Genomic DNA, 23,415 nt, shown 5'->3' with positions numbered 1-23,415 from the left:
GGACACTGATCCACACGCAAATTTTTTCCCTACAGACACACATGATTGTACAGAGCTCATTTTACAAGAAACGGTAGGCTTACCCAATGTATCCGAAACACCACTTCAAAATCCAGATTTAGAGCTGTTTATAGATGGTAGTAGGTTTGCAGATGACACAGGTAACTTCCATACAGGGTATGCAGTTGTGTCAGAATCTGAAACTCTCAAAGCAGAACCGCTTCCACCGAAACAGTCTGCACAAGAAGCAGAACTAACAGCATTGATTGAAGCTCTTAAAATAGCTGAGAACCAGACAGCTAATATATACACTGATTCTAGGTATGCACATGGTATTGTGTTTGATTTTGGAGTAATCTGGAGAGCTAGAGGTTACATGACAGCGTCAGGACAACCTGTAAAACATGCTTCTCTGATCAAACAGATCTTAGAGGCTGCACAAGAAACAAAAGAAGTAGCAGTAATCAAGGTAGCTGCACATGTGAGACTCGACACTAGGGAATCTAGGGGAAATGATAGGGCTGATAAAGCAGCCAAAGCAGCAGCAGTCAAACCCTTACAACAGGTCCATACTGTAAACCTCACAGAAAATACTGAAGATAGACTGAGACAAGCACAGGAAGATGCAGGAGAAGAGGAGAGGGACAGGTGGAAAAAGGAAGGGGCAGAAGAACAAGCGGGAATTTGGAAGAAAGATGGACTAATATGTCTACCTAGAGCCTGGTATCCGATTGTAGTTGGTGGACTGCACCACCCTACTCATGTGTCTGCAAATGCAATGACACTACTGGCAAAGCAAGTCTGGTTGGCTCCAGGTTTTGGCAACTATGCAAGAGACTATTGTGCTGCATGCGCTATATGCCTGGCACATAATCCCGGACAGACAACAAAGACCCCTATGAAGCACCACGTCCGACCTCTCTACCCGTTTCAGCGATTACAAATAGACTTTATCCAGCTGCCAAAAAGTAATGGGTATGAGTATGTGTTGGTATGTGTGGACATGTTCTCGGGGTGGCCAGAGGCCTATCCAGTTCGGAAGGCTTCAGCTAAAAACACTGCTGTAAAGCTAGTTGCCGAACTGATACCCCGTTACGGTCTCCCTGAAGTGATCGAGTCAGATAGGGGTACTCATTTCACTGGAGAAATATTTCAAAATGTACTGAAAATGTTGGGTGTTGAAAGTCAGTTACACACTCCGTACCATCCTCAAAGTTCTGGTAAGGTGGAACGCATGAATGGAACTTTAAAATTAAAAATACAGAAAGCCATGGCTGAAACAGGAAAGCCTTGGACAGAATGCCTTCCACTGGCCCTTTACTCAATACGCAATACCCCAAGGGGTAAGACTAAACTGTCTCCATATGAAATTTTGTTTGGCAGGACTGCCAATTTAGGATGTTATTTTCCACAGCAACTTGTGTTAAATATTGAGTCATTGACTTCTTATGTGCAAAATCTTCAGAAACAATTAACTAAGGTGCATGCACAAGTTTTTGCTTCCCTTCCAGATCCTGACAACACAGAAGGAAGTCACAAGTTGGAACCAGGTGATCAAGTCTATGTAAAAAGACACACCAGAAAGGCTCTAGAACCAAGGTTTGACGGACCCTTCCAAGTCCTGTTGACAACACCTACATCAGTCAAGCTTGAAGGAAAGGCATCATGGATACATGCAAGCCATTGCAAGAAAAGCAGTATAAAACTCATGATATTGATGTTAATAATGATAACCTCAACGGAGGCGTGGGATAGACTGAATTCTCTAGCCCCTTTGAACAATAGATTCGTACAACATCATAGAAAATTAGTGCATGACTTGTTAAACAATACACAAACCCTGACAGATTGTTGGATCTGTACCCATTCGCCGGTATCAGCCACAAGTATACCTTTTCTAGCAGTTCCCGTATTAGCAGAAGAAATATTCGCTTGGCCTAATTGTTCAGACAACCTGGCCAACAACCAAATTGGTAATGCTAGGCTGTGGAATACTACAATCGCCATACCAATTGTGGGATGGGTAGAATTTCCTTGGTGGCAGGGTAATCTCTCAGGGAGTAACACACATCTACAATATTTAGCATTTAGGGGAGGAAAATGGGTACCTAGAAATAAGACTGGATTAACTAATTTAGGACAGGTCCCCACAGAAAATCTACAGCTTAGTTTCAGTACAACCGTCCCCCCCTCTGATGCTTTCAAACCTGTAGTATTGGAAAGATACATACATAATAGAAAATGGAAACATTCTAAATTGTTCCCCCAAGGTGATGCAAACAGTTGTACAAGTAAGCTGGGGAACCTGGTTTGTAATAAATCCGATGAGTATATCAAAGGAATGCCTGTATGTGGGAATCCCGCAGCCGGGTACTGTAGCCCCTTGGGACAAAAACCCTCTTGGTGTATGCTTCAGAATGTATCTAGATTTGTGGACTTGGCTCACAGATTGGTATTGCAGCACTCAGCTCTATGGGATCTGCCTGAGGGTACATTTTGGATATGCGGAGAAGGAGCATATAAATGGCTTCCCGTAGGTATAAAGGGTACTTGTACATTAGGACGCCTAACCCCGGCTACATTCATAATTTCAAATAAACAAGTGAATATGCAAGCCGTGCCCAAGCACACACTGTATAAAAGAGCTGCAGATAACTCACCACGTCCCTCGGGGAGGCCACATATAGTACAAATGGGAATTCCTAACAAAATTGCTAGTACCATTTTTATTTATCCTATGTTAACACAGATGTGGGATAAATTAGTTAGAGCCACGGATTATCTAGATGATCAGATCTGGGATATATTGGATATACTAAACACTAGTATAGCTGTACAGAATCAGCTTATAATAGTCACTAACCAACATACCCTGGTATTGGATTACCTAACTGCCTCACAAGGGGGTATGTGTCAAATCATCGGACCCACCTGCTGTCATTATATAGACCCGAATAGTACTATGAGTATGAGATTTAAATTAAAAGACGTACAACGACTCAGGGATCAGTATGACAAAGACAATGACCAGAATAAGGATAGCTGGTGGTCAGATACCTTTTCTTTTCTTAACCCAGCCAACTGGTTCAGAGGAATCGGTGGGTGGGTTGCTGGGATTATGCAGAGCATAATACATATAGTTATGATTATTGTAGTCATATACGTACTATTCCAGATTGTGCTCAAGAGTATCTCAGTATGCACAGATAAACTTTGTGTAATAGATGCAAGAGTATAAAGTTTTTTTTCCTTCTTCTCTTATGTTATCCTTTGCTAATACTGATTATTGCGCTTATTTTGCTATCCCTTTGTAATATCTGTACTTATTGCAAAACAAAGAAAAGGTTGCGAGAGTTAAACGGAAGAATTAATACTAGATTTGATTCTCTTATTGAATACAAGCATGTACATGTGTAATACCAAATAAAGGCTTTGTCTTTGGCCCTGTGGTAATAAAATAAATAAAAGAAAATGTCAAAGGGGGGAATTGTGGAGATCAGACTGAACTAAAGGAATCCATCTTGTCTTCTTCCTGAGAAATCTCGCTTACAACAAGATACATTTCTGCTGACTTGACATTTCCTTTTATGGAAGTAATCATGTGTGCATTCCTTCTTTCAATAGCAGCCTTTCATTCACCTTCCAGATGATGTAACTTTCTACTGATAAAGACTGGTATAGATTGTTTATGTAAGAGATAGTGAAATATGAGCGCTTGTGCGCATGTCTGTAAAAGAATAATTATTTTCTATATAAAGGAAGGGCAAAGCCCAGAGAGAGAGATGTGCTCCTGGGCTTCCCCTGTATATGATCACACAATACCTTGTTTGCGTGTCATTTACTCAGGATCCCTACCTCTAGTAAGCCAGGGACTGAGAAGGACTTAACAGTGAGTATAACCAGATTTTTTATTTTTTAACCCCAAATAATGTTCCCAGGGCCTGGAGGAGAGTCTCCTCTCCTCCACCCCGGGTACCACCCGCACATTATCCGCTTACTTCCCACAACGTGGGCACAGCCCCATGCGGGAAGTAAGCGGTTCAATGTATTCCTATGGGTGCAGAATCGCAGCGATTCTGCACAAAGAAGTGACATGCTGCGGGTTGTAAACCGCTGCGTTCCCGCGCGGTTTTTCCCGCAGCATGTGCACAGCGGTTTGCGGTTTCCATAGGGTTTACATGTTACTGTAAACGCTATGGAAACTGCTGCTGACCCGCCGCATCAAAATCGCGGCGGTTCCGCGGTAAAAACCGCTAAGTGTGAATATAGCCTTAAAGTCATAGGGTTAAAATTGAAACATTGTTTCAAAACACGGACACACGGACAGCACACGGACGATAAACACGGACAGCACACGGACGATACGCACAGACAGCACACGGACAGCACATGGACGAGAAACAAGGACAGGACATGGGCAGGACATGGATGAGAAACACGGACAGCACATGGACGAGAAACACGGACAGCACACAGACAGCACACGGACAGCACATGGATGAGAAACACGGACCACACATGGACGAGAAAAACGAACAGCACACGGACAGCACATGGATGAGAAACACGGACAGCACACGGATGAGAAACACGGACAGCACACGGACAGCACACAGACGATAAACACGGACAGCACATGGATGAGAAACACGGACAGCACATGGACGAGACACACGGACAGCACACGGATGAGAAACACGGACAGCACACGGACAGCACACAGACGATAAACACGGACAGCACACGGACAGCACATGGATGAGAAACACGGACAGCACATGGACGAGAAACACGGACAGCACATGGATGAGAAACACGGACAGCACACGGATGAGAAACACGGACAGCACACGGACGATAAACACGGACAGCACACGGACAGCACATGGATGAGAAACATGGACAGCACACGGACAGCACATGGATGAGAAACACGGACAGCACATGGACGAGAAACACGGACAGCACACGGATGAGAAACACGGACAGCACACGGACAGCACACAGACGATAAACACGGACAGCACACGGACAGCACACGGATGAGAAACACGGACAGCACATGGACGAGAAACACGGACAGCACATGGATGAGAAACACGGACAGCACACGGATGAGAAACACGGACAGCACACGGACGATAAACACGGACAGCACACGGACAGCACATGGATGAGAAACATGGACAGCACACGGACAGCACATGGATGAGAAACACGGACAGCACATGGATGAGAAACACGGACAACACACGGACAGCACATGGATGAGAAACAGGGACAGCACATGGACGAGAAACACGGACAGCACACGGACGATAAACACGGACAGCACATGGACTGCACATGGATGAGAAACATGGACAGCACATGGACGAGAAACACGGACAGCACACGGACAGCACATGGATGAGAAACACGGACAGCACATGGATGAGAAACAGGGATGAGAAACACGGACAGCACATGGACGAGAAACACGGACAGCACATGGATGAGAAACACGGACAGCACACGGATGAGAAACACGGACAACACACGGACGATAAACACGGACAGCACATGGATGAGAAACATGGACAGCACACGGACAGCACATGGATGAGAAACACGGACAGCACATGGACGAGAAACACGGACAACACACGGACAGCACATGGATGAGAAACAGGGACAGCACATGGACAAGAAACACGGACAGCACACGGACGATAAACACGGACAGCACATGGACTGCACATGGATGAGAAACACGGACAGCACATGGACTGCACATGGATGAGAAACATGGACAGCACATGGACGAGAAACACGGACAGCACACGGACAGCACATGGATGAGAAACACGGACAGCACATGGATGAGAAACAGGGATGAGAAACACGGACAGCACATGGACAAGACACACGGACAGCACACGGACAGCACATGAATGAGAAACACGGACATCACACGGACAGCACATGGATGAGAAACACGGACAGCACATGGATGAGAAACACAGACATCACACGGACAGCACATGGATGAGAAACACGGACAGCACATGGATGAAAAACACGGACATGACACGGACAGCACATGGATGAGAAACACGGACAGCACATGGATGAGAAACACAGACATCACACGGACAGCACATGGATGAGAAACACGGACATCACACGGACAGCACATGGATGAGAAACACGGACAGCACATGGATGAGAAACACAGACATCACACGGACAGCACATGGATGAGAACCACGGACAGCACATGGATGAGAAACACGGACAACAGCATATGGATGAGAAACACGGACGAGAAACACGGACATACGGACAGCACACAGATGACACACGGTTGGCCTACGTGCACACCTGGACATACCGACACGGATAGCTCTGGGACCGTTTCTTCACGTACCGGAAAAATCTGGACGTGTGAGACTGGCCTAAAACTCAGAGTAACCGCAAGAGAAACTGACATGTTGCAGATTTGAAACACGCAGGTCAGGTTACACAGCGTAAAACGATAAGGGTATGTGCACACGTCAGGATTGCATCAGGATTTTGTCAGGATTTTTCATCAGTATTTGTAAGCCAAAACCAGGAGTGGGTGATAAATACAGAAGTGGTGCATATGTTTCTATTATACTTTTCCTCTATTTGTTCCACTCCTGGTTTTGGCTACAAATACTGATGAAAAATCCTGACAAAATCCTGATGCAATCCTGACGTGTGCACATACCCTAAATGACAGCACCGTACTTTCATAGCCTTACATTTGTTGCAAATTTGAAAGAAAAAAATCAGCAGCGTGCTCTACGTACGGCCCCTTTTCTTGCAGAAGTTTTTCTATAGGGTTTCAGAAATATTTGCAAAAATAAAAAAACACGTTAAAAATTGCAAGAATAAAAAAATAAAAATACCTCCCAACAAAAAAACCTCAACAAAACCTTTGTGTCACTGAAGCCTCCAGTTGGTTTAACAGTTTTTTTTGTTTTTTTTTTCTTCCTGTAGAAAGGCCGCATTTAGAGCAAATTACAAACCACATTAATATTTTCTTTGCTGCTATTATTATTGTGGCTTACTTTTTTTTTGTGCACTTTCAAAATTCAGCAACATTTTTTTTTTTGGGGGGGGGTATCTTTTACATGGGATAATAGGATGTTAAAAATGTGTGAAAAAAGTCACATGAAATGAAAGGATAGGGAATTCATAGTGTTTAAAACAAAAACAGAAACTGCAAAACTTTGCATGAAACTTTGGCGTGAAGGAAATCTATTTAGACTCTTCCGCAGCGAATCTGCTTGATAGAATGCTGACTGACATACACCGGAGCAACTGTCAAGAGACCAGCCAATGAGGAACCATCCTCGCGTCATGTGACAGGTCTGATGACAGCTGCGCGGCCATATTTGTGTCGGGCACGGCGATCTTTCTTTGGAGTTGAGCAGAGACTTCTTCTTGCCAGCAGCCACTCCGTTCTTTTCGATCAATCGGAGACAGGTATAACGTGAGAACGTGTGCGGTCAATTCGGTTACATGGACGTTACAGTGGCTGAAAGCTACATTATATGCCCATATCAAACATGGCGGCAGCTGCTCACGTGCTGCCCCTAGGTGGGTGTGCGTGTTGCAGTGCATTGCAACAGGCGGCGTGTCCTGTGCCCCACGTGCTGCAGAGGGGTCATCCACAGGGCGAGTGAGCGGGGGCACAGCAGCCAATGATCCCAGGTGCCGCAGCTGACTGCAAGAGGTGGAAGGTACAGTGCATGCAACATGTGGCAGGACAGCATGCTGGGAGTTGTAGTGCTACACTTGCAATTCCATCTGGTGATGTGTATTATGTAACGTGGGCCGGACAAAGCCCAGTAATGGCAGGTGTATGTGACGGAGTCCCATGGGTTCTCACTTCGCTCTCAATTTTTCCTCCTCGTCTTCCAAAAACAATATATATTTATATCTCAATAGAACCGAAATGTCGTTGTGCCCTAACGGGCAACTACGTCATTAATATCCTTTTCTAAATGCTGCGCTGCCTCCATTTATTTTTATTTTTTTTTCCAAAGGTAAATTCTTATGAAGATTTCTGCTTTTTTATTTTTAATATATATATATATTTTATACTATATTGGATGAATGGTAGTTTGAAGGTTTGACAGTGTTTAACCCCTTAGTGACCGAGCCAATTTTGACCTTAATGACCGGGCCAATTTTTACATTTCTGACCACTGTCCCTTTATGAGGTTATAACTCTGGAACGCTTCAACGGATCCCGGTGATTCTGAGAATGTTTTTTTTTTTTAACTAAGCATGCTCCGATTTATTTAGCCAGATCCGCTCGTCAGATCCGTCGAAAAAACGAATCCGTCGCATCAGTTTTTTGCAATCTGCGACGGATCCGTCGATCTGTCGAGCCAACGGATTGTGACTGACGGCAAAAAAAACTGATGTGTGAAAAGGCTCTTAACAGTAATGGGAAGTTACAGAACCCATGACAGCACCCTTATATCCTCCTCCCCACCTCCCTTATCACCGGTTCTGGGTACACTTTCAGGTGGAGTGGTTTGGTGTAAGTTTGAGGTCCTCTGCTCTGTAAAACATCTGATGTGGAGGAGAAGTGCTGCCCTTTATTTCAGTCAGTTTCCTATCCTGGATGGGCAGATCCTCTCTCAGGTGGTGCTGTCATTGACTCTGTAAATTACCATTACCGGTAAGTAATTTTAGATTTATTTATTTTTTTTAATGGTTACCTCAATGTACTTGAACCTGCAATCACTTGCACAGTAATACTGTTATATTGCTGTCCATGCTAGCCGTGCTTCATAGGTGTACCAACATGGGCCGACACAATTACCCCGGCTGCCATAATAAGGTAGTGTGCACCTTTCCACACACCGCCCCATTCCAGCCCCTCTCTGTGGCTGTTGTGATTGACCGTGGCATTTAGCCTATGATCGAGGCTTGCTCCGATCTCAACAGTTACTCAGGTGCCGGCTGTACAGCTCGTAGCTTGTGAGTCTGCTCCATACTGGCAGATCACACAGAGCCCAATAGGATGAGTGGGCCCCGGCACTAGGCTGGGTTAGTTGGGTGCTGGCACCAGCTCTGTTGAGTAAAGTTCCTTTACCACTAGATGGATGTGTTGGGGAACACTGTTATAATGCATGACAACAACTGAGAGATCCTGAGCTGTGACTGACCCCCAGCACAAGTCCTATATTTGGGGACATTTATCAGAGTTGATGTAGGAATTTAAAAAAAATGGCTGGGCAGGCGGATAGTACCAGGAGCAATGGTGCTGGAGGAAGGAACTCGCTCTGCGTGCCTGGATATTATGTGTTCGTGTTTTTTTTTTTTTTTTTTATATGAAGCGGTTTGGTTTATTTGTGTGACTTGGGCTATACAGATTACATTCCTTACGTGAACTTTCCTCCTGCCTGTTTCTTGCCAAAAAAAGTTATTGAGCAATTCTACATAGTAACCAGATCCTTGTTATAAAAGTCGTCTATTAACAGAGATACTTTGGGTTTTGATTAAACTGCTACACCTCTTTTTCTAGAAAGGCTGGGCGACAACGAGTTGTGCCACCATTCGAGCAACTCGGGTTATCATGCATCTATTCTCCAAATATCCTGTTTAGGGCTGCACGAAAGCTGGGTGACCACCTCAGTGCCATCTGTGATGGTGGCCTCTATGGGTTGTCACCCAACTCTGACAGGTAAAAAGGAGAAATGAGTTAAAAGGGCTTTCTCATTTATGGATCCTGTTCTGCGATGCTGCAGAAGTGGCGACCGTCAACCTTGGCATGGTCATATACGTCTGGTACGTAATTAACGAGAATGGTTTGTGTGCACCATTCCTGACGAATGCCACGAGGTAGAGAACGTTAATGAAAGCCCCTTTCACAGGGCTAAGTCCATTGCAGAGATATTGGCTAGTAAAGGTTAGGTTATAATTTTGTGATAAGTCCAAGGTGGGTGTTAGAGATTCTTCCCTGGGGGTGGTCACTTTATCCCCTGTATGACGTTGACCAATCATAGGCGAGAGGCGTCATGTAGGGGAGAAAAACAAAAAGCGTCCCCAGAGAAGGTTAGAACAATCTTGCTTCCTATAAGGCATGTAATGACAACCTGCTTTCCTCAATCTTCTGACTGCTGTCAGCTATTTTGCAGAGCAGATCTGTGTAAACACCTCTTGATACTATCAGTGGGGTAGGGGGAAGGGCTGACCGCTATCAGAAGAGCTGCAAGGGGTGTTTGTAATGACACTGTTTTTTTTTTTTATTTTTTTATCAATCTGTATTAAAAATAAAAAAAATTGAAATCTTCACTGTTCCCTGGGTTTTATTTTTATACTCCCTATTGTTTCAGGCAACAACATATGTGCATAGTCACAATTGTCAGATTCTGACCTTACCTTTTGCATTGAAGCATCTAATGAGCGTGTGCAATGGTTATTGTGAATGGAGGAGGAGCCGGTGAGCTGTGACATCACCTACAGTGTCTCGTGGAACCTGTGTTATCAGTTTCGTATAAAGATGTTACCTGTCATTGCATTGCTGCCTCTGATGATAATGAGCGTGCTGAAATGTCATGAAAGACATGAAGCTTGAGTCTTAAAAAAAAAAAAAAAAAAACTCCACTGGGAAGTGTGAAAATTGCAAGATTTTTATTTTTTTTTAATTAAAAATTGTGGTATGAATATGAATTTTTTTTTTTTTTTTTTTTTTTTTTTTTTTTTTTTGTTAAAGTTGCGACAGGGAGAGCTTTTACTTGCTGGCGTCTACCCAGTCTCGCACATACAAAAAAAATATTTTTTATATATATATAATATTTTTTATATTTTAATCCTTTCATAGACAAAATGAAGGCTGAGGATGACCCAGCGCTGGCGTCTACCAAGATCACGCCTTTCCAGCAGATGATGGCTTCCTCTGCAGGCGCTTTGCTTACATCGCTCTTTGGTAAGTATTCAGTCCATGCATTTTCTCCTGTCTGAGTGTCCTGCGTCACTTCCATACGATATCTCCGTTGTCAAAGAAATATGATGCAAGAAGTGATAAAATCGGTTGTCTTATGATAGAGGGTTGAGCAGCGCTCCTCACGTAATATGTACGTAACCGTATTTCATCATTTCCTTTTCTAGTAACGCCTTTGGATGTTGTAAAGATTCGTCTTCAAGCTCAAAGCAAACCTTTCACGAAAGGTAATTATTACACCCGTGCACGGACGGACCCTGAAAAGAGTCTGTCGCCTCCAAAAACTCCAATATTCTACTCATTTTGCATTTCCTCTCCTGTGCATTGAGTGTTAATGAACAAGAACTATATAAGTGGCGCCCATCATTCCCACTGCAGTGCCATTGTTTGCCGATGGGATACCACCATGGCACCAGGGGTCCGACTGAAAGTCACTGCCGTCTGTTTACTCCCATGAAGCCTGGGAGATTCAGACTAAAAATTAAAAAACAGCTCTGAATAATATAATTTCCTAGCTGTGTTCAAAACCTGTCCTGACCTTCCTGGGGTAGTTTTTTTTTTCGCCCCCTGCGTGATCACTCCCTATTGTTTCAGGAAACAACATATGTACATAGCCAACATTTATTTCTTCTTGTCCTCTATAGGTAAATGCTTCGTCTATTGCAATGGACTGATGGATCACCTGTGCGTGTGTCTGAACGGGAACAGCAAAGCGTGGTACAAAGTGCCGGGGCGATTCTCAGGAACCGCGGTGAGATTCAGGTTTACGCTGTTCAGCTACTGACATGGGTTTCAATAATGGAATGAACCATACTTGTCCAATTCCCATTTTGTGGGCATTTGTCTTGACCCCACTTGGCGTCACACAGCGATTTGCTGCCACAGCCACATTTTGAAGTACACGCCAGTGAAGGTAACATAGACCATAGATGTAAAGGAGTTACCGGGCTTGGGATTAAAGTGTGTTGTCATTGTGACTGCCGACAGAATCACAATCATGATTCTCTTGTAAAAGGGCAGTCACATGCCAACTAGTCTCATTCTGCTTCTCTCAATATAAGAAGATTTACAGAAAGCGGATGCTGCTAGTCGGCAGGTGACTTCAAATATGCAGATAGGAAGGATAATATTTCTGTAGATGCAATCCCAATATTTGAGTAATAAATCAACTTAATGAACATAGCAACTAAGTGTTAGCTAAAGGCCAGCAGATTCGCAAAGCACCGCGTCCCTCCAATCAACACTCGTTTCGCCCTGCTTCTTCACGGGACGTGGTGGAGAAAATTTTGTAGTGTCTTTAATTCAGGAATTTTGCGATAGTTAAGCATTGTATACAAGTGACTGTATATTCTCATATTTTCCACATGGTTTTATTTTTTTTCCCATTTTATCTAAATGATGAATATCCTATGTTAACGTTTCTTTTGTGATGTGTGTTTTTCTTATTTTATTTATAATTTTTTTGTAGGATGCTTTCGTACAAATTGTCAGAAATGAAGGCGTTCGGTCTCTTTGGAGTGGGCTCCCACCCACATTGTAAGTGCCACTCCCAAAAAAAAAGAAAAATCCACGACCTAAGTAAATATCTATTAAAACCTTCACCCCCAAGCCTGTTTTCACCTTCCTGTCCAGGCCGAATTTTTAGGCTATGTGCACACATTCAGGATTTCTTGCAGAAACTTCCTGAGCAAAACTGGACATTTTCTGCAAGAAATCCGCATGCGTTTTTTTGCGTTTTTGGTGCGTTTTTTTTTGCGTTTTTTTTCCAGAGGTTCCCAATGCAATAATATAGTGGGAAATCTGCAAAAAATCCGCAAAATTAATGAATATGCATCGTTTTTTACCGCGATGCGTTTTTTTCGTGGAAAAAAACGCATCATGTGCACAAAAATTGCGGAATGCATTCTAAATGATGGGATGCATAATGTATGCGTTTTTTTTCGCGTTTTTATAGAGAAACGCGAAAAATCTGCAACGTGTGCACACAGCCTTACAATTCTGACCATTGTCACTTTGTGGCAATCACTCTTGAAGGCTTCAGCGAATCTCAGTGATTCTGAAATTATCGTGACACATTGTACTTTAGGATAGTGGTAAACTTAGGTCAATTTTTTTTTTTTTTTTTTATTCCGCATGCTGCGATTGCACTCCGAAATAAGATGGGTGCGGAAAAAAAAGAAAAAATTGCATGCCATTCGGACCATCAGTATGGTCTGATTTTTACAAATACATTACAATTCTGTAAGATGGGAAACTGTAAAACAAAAAAACAAAAAAAAAAAATAAAAAAGACAGCTTCTGAGGAGTAAAAAACTGATTGTATACAGATGCGAAGTGAGGGGGGAAAAAATCCGCCCACTCTCATGGATGAAAACGGGGCCGAATTCTTACACAAGTGTGAATGAAGCCTCTGAGACAATGCTCCGGGCACGGACTAAGCAGCTCCATAGCTGACAGATCAAAAGGTCGTTATGTCATGGCAACTGCGGTCAGGGCAATCATCGGGCCCCGATTGGATCCTTCTAAATGCTGTGATCACTATTAGAAATGTAGTATAGTTCTTTTGATTAGCTATGTCGCTTACCCCATGTGCAGGGCATTGCAGTAGCTTGGGTGTCCATGGTCAACGACCACTCATACAGTGACTGTTAATTGTTAGTGGTCGTAACCATGGATACCCAAGCTACTGCAATTGCCTGCACATGGGGTAAATAACATAGCTAATCAAAAGAACTATACGACATGGCTAATCAGAACTATTCCTCTAATTGGAGAGGTATTTGCTGATATTACTGTTACACCTACTACATATTGGGATAGGATCTTGGAGCTGTGAATACCCCGGTCATGTTTTCTCCATTTCCTCTCCGAATTTTCCCAGTCCTCCTCTTACTGTAATGTAGTTTCTATGAATATTGCTTTACAGTAATTTGTATCCACAGAGTAATGGCGATACCAGCGACTGCCATCTACTTCACCTGCTATGACCAAATCCGAGACGTCCTGATCCACCGTGTGAACAGTGCAGAGACAGCGTGCCTCATCGCCGGGGCCACAGCCAGATGTAAGTGCTGCCGACCACTGGACGCTCGCCTCCCGCTGTATTCTCCATGTAATATATATGTACGTGCATATTTACTCCTGACAATGGAGCCTGTCCGTACATGGTCAAACTGTAGATACCTCTCCTTTTTACAAGGGCAATGCTAGGACCAATTTTTTTCATGAATTTCCATGAGGAATACCACAATTCAGGCACTTCAATTATCACATATCAGCCCGAACAAGCGCCCACTGGAGTAAGAAGCTCAGATTTAATACATTTGGTGCATGTTGCAACGTCTGCGCTGTTCTACTGGAATTGATGCAGCCTTTGGCTCCACCGGTCACGACGAGCACCTCTCATTTTTTTTAGAAACCATTGAAACCATTGCAAAGACAAAATAATAAAGACTTCTGCTTTATTCCTGTTGTTCAGTGGGCTCAGCCACTCTCATCAGCCCATTGGAGCTGATCAGGACGAACATGCAATCTCGCCCGCTGTCCTACAAGGAGCTGACGTCGTGTATCCGGACGTCGGTGGCCAATGAAGGCTGGCTGTCCCTGTGGAAAGGATGGGGCCCCACCATCCTGCGCGACGTTCCCTTCTCAGGTAGCTGTATGTGTAAAATGGAGAAACCAGATGACATATTATTGCTTGTATTATTTGTTCTTTATATCATCTAGACCATTGGTTAAGTACCAGACCCAACATGCTTACCTACTGATGAATGATGTTACTGATCCTGAGTTATATCCTGTATTATACCCCACAGCTGCACTCACTATTCTGCTGGTGCAGTCACTGTGTACATACATTACTGATCCTGAGTTACATCCTGTATTATACTCCAGAGCTGCACTCACTATTCTGCTGGTGCAGTCACTGTGTACATACATTACATTACTGATCCTGAGTTACCTCCTGTATTATACCCCAGAGCTGCACTCACTATTCTGCTGGTGCAGTCACTGTGTACATACATTACTGATCCTGAGTTACATCCTGTATTATACCCCACAGCTGCACTCACTATTCTGCTGGTGCAGTCACTGTGTACATACATTACTGATCCTGAGTTACATCCTGTATTATACTCCAGAGCTGCACTCACTATTCTGCTGGTGCAGTCACTGTACACATACATTACATTACTGATCCTGAGTTACATCCTGTATTATACTCCAGAGCTGCACTCACTATTCTGCTGGTGCAGTCACTGTGTACATACATTACATTACTGATCCTGAGTTACATCCTGTATTATACTCCAGAGCTGCACTCACTATTCTGCTGGTGCAGTCACTGTACACATACATTACATTACTGATCCTGAGTTACATCCTGTATTATATCCCAGAGCTGCACTCACTATTCTGCTGGTGCAGTCACTGTGTACATACATTACATTACTGATCCTGAGTTACATCCTGTATTATACTCCAGAGCTGCACTCACTATTCTGCTGGTGCATTCACTGTGTACATACATTACTGATCCTGAGTTACACCCTGTATTATACCCCAGAGCTGCACTCACTATTCTGCTGGTGCATTCACTGTGTACATACATTATATTACTGATCCTGAGTTACATCCTGTATTATACCCCAGAGCTGCACTCACTATTCTGCTGGTGCAGTCACTGTGTACATACATTACATTACTGATCCTGAGTTACACCCTGTATTATACTCCAGAGCTGCACTCACTATTCTGCTGGTGCATTCACTGTGTACATACATTACTGATCCTGAGTTACACCCTGTATTATACTCCAGAGCTGCACTCACTATTCTGCTGGTGCATTCACTGTGTACATACATTACTGATCCTGAGTTACATCCTGTATTATACTCCAGAGCTGCACTCACTATTCTGCTGGTGCATTCACTGTGTACATACATTACTGATCCTGAGTTACACCCTGTATTATACTCCAGAGCTGCACTCACTATTCTGCTGGTGCATTCACTGTGTACATACATTACTGATCCTGAGTTACACCCTGTATTATACTCCAGAGCTGCACTCACTATTCTGCTGGTGCATTCACTGTGTACATACATTACTGATCCTGAGTTACACCCTGTATTATACCCCAGAGCTGCACTCACTATTCTTCCGGTGCAGTCATTGTGTACATACATTACTGATCCTGATTTACATCCTGTATTATACCCCAGAGCTGCACTCACTATTCTGCTGCACATTATTTATCCTGAGTGACAGTACATTTCTGTCCTTTCCCTTGCAGCGATGTACTGGTATAACTATGAGCTTGGAAGAAAATTGCTTTGCAAGAGATATAACAAAACGGAACCAACGTTGGCAATTTGTTTTGCATCCGGGGCCATATCTGGATCCGTAAGTTATATATTATTAGTATTATTATTATGAATTCTACACTCCAAATTAGATTGTGAGCTCCACTGGAGATTTGCGATGTGGAATTTCTGCGGCTGTACAGTATAGGAAACAAAAGTAAGTGCATGTCTAAGTTTATCCACTATTAAAAGGTTTTCCAGTCTTGTTCCTCTTGTATGTAAAAATACAAAAATAACATTTGCACCCGTGCTCACTCACTGGAGGGAACAGGAAGCCTCTGCCATAGGAAAAAAAAAAATAATTAAACCCATTTACGAGCTTATTTCTAATATAGAGCGCCAAATGCTCTCATGGAAGAGACCAAAAAGTGCTGCCTTTACCAATGGTTACATAAGATTTGTATCTCGGGATCAGGAAAAAAACAGAATTCCAATCTTTACCACAAGGAGAGCTGACGTGACCTGTATACAAGTTAATCCAAAGGGGCAAAGCAAGAGCTGTTTAAAAGGAATCTGTCAGCAGTTTATATAATGTGAGATCAGCATAGACCCTGATTCCAATGATGTGTCACTTACTGGGCTGCTTGGTGCAGTTTTGATAGAATCCCTGTAGCAGTGATCAGAATGCTGAGCTCTGAATAACCCCGCTGACACCCCTCGCTGACAGTGTCCTGTGCCAATCAGTGGTGGGGGCAGGGCTAGAAGTATTATCTGGACTGCGTGGAACATGAGACCTAGTCCTGCAGTGATAATCTCCTGCTGATAAAACTGATTGTATTGAAACTATAGCACATAGCCTACTAAATGACACAAGCCTGGAACAGGCTCCATTGCCCTTTATTGGGCTGCTTTCAGACTAACTATCAAAAACCTGCTGACGGATTCCCTTTTTTAATTCTAGTAATTGGTGGGAGTCATTGTTAATCTCGCCCTTACCTTCCCCGGTGTCTCTGTGAACTGTGAGCAGGCGGTTGATTCACGATGGGTTCTGCTTTGTATCTTAGTTTGCCGCTATCGTAACTTTACCATTTGATGTCGTGAAGACTAGAAGACAAATCGAAGTTGGTGAACTAGAAGTGTTAAAAAGTAAGTGCCGGAGCTCTGTCTCTTGCTTCAAGTGGTATGAATTGACTTTTTTTTTTTTGTCATTTGATGTGTTTTGTTTTTTTGTTGTTGTTGTTACATCTCGCAAAGCTGCAAATTTTCCAATTGGAATCACTAAAAGAAATGAAAAAAAAAAAAAAAAAAATGCCTTCTCCTATGTGTATTGTTTTATACTTGATATTGCGCCCCCTGGTGTTCCAACATATGTGCCCACTCTAGGATCCTGAGTGTTGGAGTGAGTCCGACTACTGTACAGACTAGTCAATAAGTTCAGTAATGCTACGCCTGAATTAAGTCTAGTTCTCCAAGGTAATTTATATGTGCACACAATGAACCTCATCTGCTTTAAAATGCTGCTAGAATTTTTAATGCTTTTTTCTTTTTTTTTCAATAAAGGTGCACAGAAAAGATCTACCTCGACTTGGAAGATTATGCATACGATAATATCCGAGAACGGCTTTCGGGGTCTTTTTGCAGGTGAGTTTTACTGGAATGTTTTTTTTTTTTTCTCAGTTGCTCCATGTGTGCTGCGTTCTAGTAATTCACATGGCTGTCAGTAGGTGGCGCCGCAGTCACTTAGCACTGTACATACTGTATATGTCATGGCTTCTCTCTGCGGTGCAGTGTTGGATATATCATACTGCAGACCCTAACAACACTTTAAGAATCCACTGACTTATCAGGGAGTTTAGGGTGGGAGTTCATGCTGTTTTTGCCAATCGGAGACTTTGAAGTCCCTGAAATTAAGAATAAAATAAATTAAAATATTGGAATTGAATCCTACTGGTTGCCATTCTATATACGCCTGGAATTGATCCACCATGTGCAGAGCCCAAGGAGCGAAACCAAAAATGAGCATTTATAGTCCCAACCAATGGCCTCACAGGGTGATTATTCTTATCATGGAATATGAACACCAGGGGGCGCCAAAAATTGTAAGGTTAAATAACTGCACAAACTTTTAAGGCAGAACTTTTTTTTTTTTAATGGTGGAACAGTGGTTTCAACTTGTCTCAGTGAACCTTGCTGTTCACATATGTGGTGCTGTATAGATTTCTTTAACGGTATGCAGATTTCTGAAAATAAAGAATAATGGTGGAAAAGTTATTGAACTCTTTAAAGGTAGTTTGTGACCTTATTCATCGTGTGAGATTTTGGCTTATTGTGATTGGCTAGAAATGTCGCTTGTCTCTCTATTGGTGGCATTATTAGTCTACAATATGCCGGGTGGGTAAAGGAGGTTGACTTCTAAGGGGAAATGGTATGACGCCATTCTCCATAAATCTAGAGCCCGACCTGAGAACATTGTACTTGCACTAAATATATTGGAAACCTCAACTTTTTTTTTTTGGGGGGCGCAAGCACTTTAACTTAGAATAGCCATTTAGAATCAGCCATTACTGGAACTAATAGCAGCTGAACGGTGGGGCCGTCAGGTGTTGGACCCCATCTAATGCTAGATTATCAATCTGACTGGACAAACCCCTTGACTGATTTGTGCTGTTCTTCATGTGTCTACGATATTTAGTTTCTCTTTTCCCTTTTGCAGGTTTGAGTCCTCGCTTAATCAAGATTGCACCCGCCTGTGCCATAATGATCAGCACTTACGAATTTGGAAAATCCTTTTTCCGCAAGCTCAATAGTGAGCAGTAATGCGTTTAAAAACTTTCAATTGTTTTTTCATCTGACTCCTCACCGGTGTCCTGTTTGGTAACTGCCGGTGAACTGATGCCGCTGATCGTCAGCGGTCGTGATCGAGTACGTGGAGGTGATTTAAAGTGCAGGACTATGGACTAAACTGTATGCAATAAAAGCTGTACAGGGAATGTGCGCACTAGTGTGGGTGACTATCGTGTGGATGACTCCAATGGTCACGATCTGGCTGGTACAGGGTAACCGCTGACTACTGGAAGATGTCTACAAGATAGAAAGTATTTTTTACGACGATGTGAAAATACTGTCTAGGTCTGTAATTGTTCAGTAGCCCAGTGCTACACAGTAATGCAGGATTATCGGTCCATTTGGAGAACATTTTTTTAAAAGTATTTCTGGTATTATAAAACTTTTAAAAGTTTTATAAAATCAGTTGCTTTAAAGGGTCTCACATTGCCAAAAAGGTTTATGCTGTCCTGTCCTATACAGTGAAACCGCAACACGTTGCCAGATCCGGAACATCGGTGCCCCCAATTAATTTAAAATGGAGGGTCCATCAGATTCTGCCAAGGTGAACATGGTTTTGATGGGAATTTTCACATCAAATGTGATAGAATCTGCAATGGATTCTTTGATCAGATTCTCCATTCTAGATTTTTGTGGTGATGGGACATGACACAGGTTTTGTCTTCACCCCCTCGCCAGTGGCATGCATAACTTTCAGTACACTTATGTTTTATTGGCATCTTGCACCTTGTCTGATAACAAGCTGTGTCAGGGGGGGAAAAGAGGTACGGCTTAAAATGCATCAATATATTAATGCAAAGTAAGCCAAAGTTATCCATAAGTGTCCAATATTTCTCGCAAGATGCCCCAAACCTATCATCCAGCCTGCACCGCTGTGATAAACATGGCATATTTTCACTGTCTAGGTAAAATAGGGTCAGATTGACTAATTCTGTCTAGCATGCAGATATTGCAAGCCTAAAGTGTTCCTTATAATTTTTTTAAAGATATATTTCCAAGATGGTAAGCTACCCTTCTCCTACACCCATAGGATGGGGAATAACTTGCCAATCGCTGGAGGTCTGACTGCTGGTACCCCCAGTGACCCCAAGAATGGGGCTATGGAGCCTGGGAACTGGACTGTGCAGAGTCCAATCCTCAGAAGAGCAATGGGAAGAATGCTGTACATCAACTTTATTTATTGTCAATGGGACTGCTGGAATTAGCCAAGCGCTGTTCTCTGGTTTCTCCAGCAGTCCCAAAGACAATGATGCAGATTTTACCACATTATATTTGAAGGTGTAAAATCTCCCAACAAAAATTGACAAGCGGCGGTGCAGATCTAGAAAGCTGCCCTGCGCTCAGTTTCCATCCAGAAAAGCTGCATGGTGTTGATGAGAATTTGTTCACATCGAATATACGGTATATGGATTGTACTGTAATCTGCTCGGATGCATGTTTGGGGTACATTCACATATTGTGGTTTGCTGCGGATTTTCATTACGTGCAGAGATTCCTCTGCGTAATAACTAATAAGATGAGATTTTATACGTTTTGTGATGTATTGTCTTGCCGCTAATCTCCCGATCTGAACCCAACAGCCTCATCTATCTTTTTCTTTTTTTTTTCGGGTCTAGAGACCTGCGGCTGGTCCTTAGATCATAATCTCTACATGGACAGTTTTTGTTTTTTTTCCTAGATGTCTGAATTCTGCCTTAATCCCATCTGCACACTTCTGAAAATGTTACTGCAAAAATTGTGCTGGAATTCAATGCAAATTTTACACTTTGCAATGCAGAGCGTGAAATATAATTAAAAATATATAATCACACAATGTGTGTATGTGGCAGATAAATCTATTTTTGGGTGTTGCATGCAGCTCGCTGAATAATCTATACCATGCAGTAACTATACATCCAGCTTCTATATCTGTATAGTGTGTGCATCCTTTTTGCAAAACTTGACAAAATCCTGTTATTTAACCCTCCTGTATAAATGAGTGTTTGTTTTTGTACATTCATCTTGTTGGCCTCCTCTTTATAATCAGTATATATTCATCCATCTTATGTGGTATCACTGACAAAAAATCCACAAATTTAGAGGGTATGTTCACTTTTGTACGTTAAGGATACGTTCAACGCTGCGTTTTGCAACGCATGCGTCCTTTTTTGCCGAAATTTGGACGCAAAAAAAATGCAGCTTGTTGCGTTTTCTGCGCCCAACGCTTGCGGCAAAAAAAACGCATGCGTCGCACAATTCAGCACAACGCATGTCCATGCGTCCCCCATGTTACATATAGGGGCGCATGACGCATGCGTCGCCGCAGCGTTTCCCGACGCTGCGTCGGGAAACGCTAATGTGAACGTAGCCTAAAAAAACGTTTTCCATGTGGACCCCAAATACTTTCATACACCTAAGATAAGAATCCCAGCAGGTGCTTGTCCGTCCCAAGTACAGCGCCTTCTCTCCGATCTCCGGTTATTTGACTGCAGCAGTGATTTTGAGTCAAGTGCTCACATCAGCGCTGCAGCCATTCACTGAGCGTAGTGTCTAATACTGTCTACATAATCAGAGCCCATGAGCTCAACGATTGGTTGCAGCGGTGATATAAGCTATTAGAGTGCTGTCACACATCCAGACAAAAAAAAACAAAAACACTGAGACCAGAGCAGTGTTAATGACCAAGGTCTGGACCTGGGGAGGGTGACCTACTCTTTGTAGTTAAGTATATAAAAGCATAGTTCACGAAAACGAACATACACTTCAGTTTTATTTTTAGACTAAATACTTAAAAAAAAAAAAAAAGTATATTTCTGACAGGTAATGAAGAATAAATGTTGTATTTTGTGCAGACATTGATTTTGTTAAAATGTAACCATAGTGATATGTGTAAGCGAATATGTAAAGAAGGGTAAGGGTTGCGTTATAGAGGCCCTGTTGTCACACAGTCACTATATGGAGGAAGGTAATTTCTTTGAACGTATTTTGGGAAATTGAGGCCTGTAAGGCAGATTTATAAAAAAACAAGGTTGTTGTTGCCAATAGCAACCAATCACAGAGCAGGTTTCATTTTTCAAGAGCAGAATATGAAATGAAAGCTCTGCTGTGATTGGTTGCTAGGTGCCACAAGTGTTATTTTTTTAGGCACCCATAAATCTGCCCATATGTATCTGACAGGAACTTATGACCTCAGTGTGCCCTCGCCAAAGTTATGAAGGAAAATCATACATGCCAACTATCCCAGTGCCTGTGTGGCCTATAGCAACCAGATGTTGTACAACAGGAGAAAAAACATGGCTGCTTTTGTGTTTCCTGAAACCGTGACACTGCAGGCCATGTTGTGTGGGGTATTGCAGCTTGCCTCCCTTGAAGTATATACTGAAATTAATCCACTCGTACAATAAATGTAGCCAAGAAACACCAGAATACCTTAATGGCAGTCTATGTGCCTTAATGAGGCATCTAGAGAGGGGTTGTCTTCATGAAGCAACCCCTTTAGTGCTACTAACACAGGAAAAAGATGGGTCAGTGTCTTGGGCTTGTAGGCATATTTGTCATAAAATATCGGGAGAGGGGGAAACCTTTAATTGGCTGGGAAATGTTTATGCTTTTCCGAAATAGCTGCCGCCATTGTGTGCTTGTGACGGGGACACATTATGCGCCATTGTTTAATGCTCGGAAACCTCAGTGTGCCTTCTAAAATATCTAATATGGATTGTAAAAGCAATGGAGCATGAGCAGCCTTCAATGTTACTTGGATTTGCTCTAAAAATAAAGTGCCGTTTTGTTTTTCTCTCTTTAGTCTTTCTTGGCCTTTTGTTTTGTGTGTATCTTGGCAGGTTTTGCATACAATGAAAGAGCGCAGAAGCTATGAAACGGGCGGATCAGACCCAGGATATTCACAGCAGCACAGAGTATTTTCAGAGCTTCGCCTTTGCATGTTTTGTGATTTATCATGATATCTTTCTTGAAACTGGTTCTATAATAAAATTCACAATTGTAGCAGGAAAAATAATGCCCATTATTCACCCACCCAAAGCATGACCACTATTCCCTTAATCTGTAGAGTAGGGCTTTTCTTTGCGCCCGGTGTCTGGCTCCAGTGTCCACTAGATGGCAATGCTGACCATGGTATTGAACAATATGAACACTGCTGACTTCATTGCTGCAATTATCAGCCCTTTAATTATCATTAGTGGGGTCTAATCTTGCCTCCAATACACAGGTTTGCTGGAGGAACACGTTTTATTTTGTCTTAGACTAATAATGCTTCATAGAAAACTATCTGAAAACTAAAACATTGCAATGGTTATTACT

At 42.7% G+C, this 23,415-nt stretch overlaps 1 protein-coding gene across 3 annotated transcripts; it reads left to right on the top strand.

Moving 5' to 3' along the window:
- Window positions 1-7,451: 7,451 nt before the first annotated feature.
- On the top strand, window positions 7,452-22,895 carry SLC25A40 (solute carrier family 25 member 40). 3 transcript variants are annotated; one of them, XM_069729463.1, is made up of 11 exons: window positions 7,452-7,494; window positions 10,850-10,954; window positions 11,137-11,196; window positions 11,614-11,720; window positions 12,438-12,505; window positions 13,912-14,033; window positions 14,448-14,621; window positions 16,266-16,375; window positions 17,340-17,421; window positions 17,836-17,916; window positions 18,989-21,113. In XM_069729463.1, the coding sequence occupies exons 2-11, from the start codon at window positions 10,855-10,857 to the stop codon at window positions 19,090-19,092; spliced, it is 1,008 nt and encodes a 335-aa protein (XP_069585564.1). In that variant the 5' UTR covers window positions 7,452-7,494; window positions 10,850-10,854; the 3' UTR covers window positions 19,093-21,113. The 3 variants fall into 3 exon arrangements, with proteins under 3 accessions (XP_069585564.1, XP_069585562.1, XP_069585565.1); XM_069729461.1 differs by lacking the exon at window positions 7,452-7,494 and adding an exon at window positions 7,611-7,751 and having other exon boundaries at window positions 18,989-22,895; XM_069729464.1 differs by lacking the exon at window positions 7,452-7,494 and adding an exon at window positions 7,962-8,057.
- Window positions 22,896-23,415: the final 520 nt, after the last annotated feature.

This window comes from Ranitomeya imitator, chromosome 6 (assembly GCF_032444005.1).
Source record: "Ranitomeya imitator isolate aRanImi1 chromosome 6, aRanImi1.pri, whole genome shotgun sequence".
Classification (NCBI taxonomy): Eukaryota; Metazoa; Chordata; class Amphibia; order Anura; family Dendrobatidae; genus Ranitomeya; species Ranitomeya imitator.
Note: the sequence above shows the minus strand (reverse complement) of the source record. Positions and strands in the feature narration are given on the sequence as shown.

What these genes read in the sequence shown, in the direction of transcription:
- SLC25A40 (XM_069729461.1), top strand. Translation starts at nt 10,855, where the DNA reads ATGAAGGCTGAGGATGACCCAGCGCTGGCGTCTACCAAGATCACGCCT. An exon ending in AAGCAAACCTTTCACGAAAG is followed by an intron (nt 11,197 to 11,613) that starts GTAATTATTACA and finishes TGTCCTCTATAG; the next exon opens with GTAAATGCTTCGTCTATTGC. An exon ending in CTTTCGGGGTCTTTTTGCAG is followed by an intron (nt 17,917 to 18,988) that starts GTGAGTTTTACT and finishes TCCCTTTTGCAG; the next exon opens with GTTTGAGTCCTCGCTTAATC.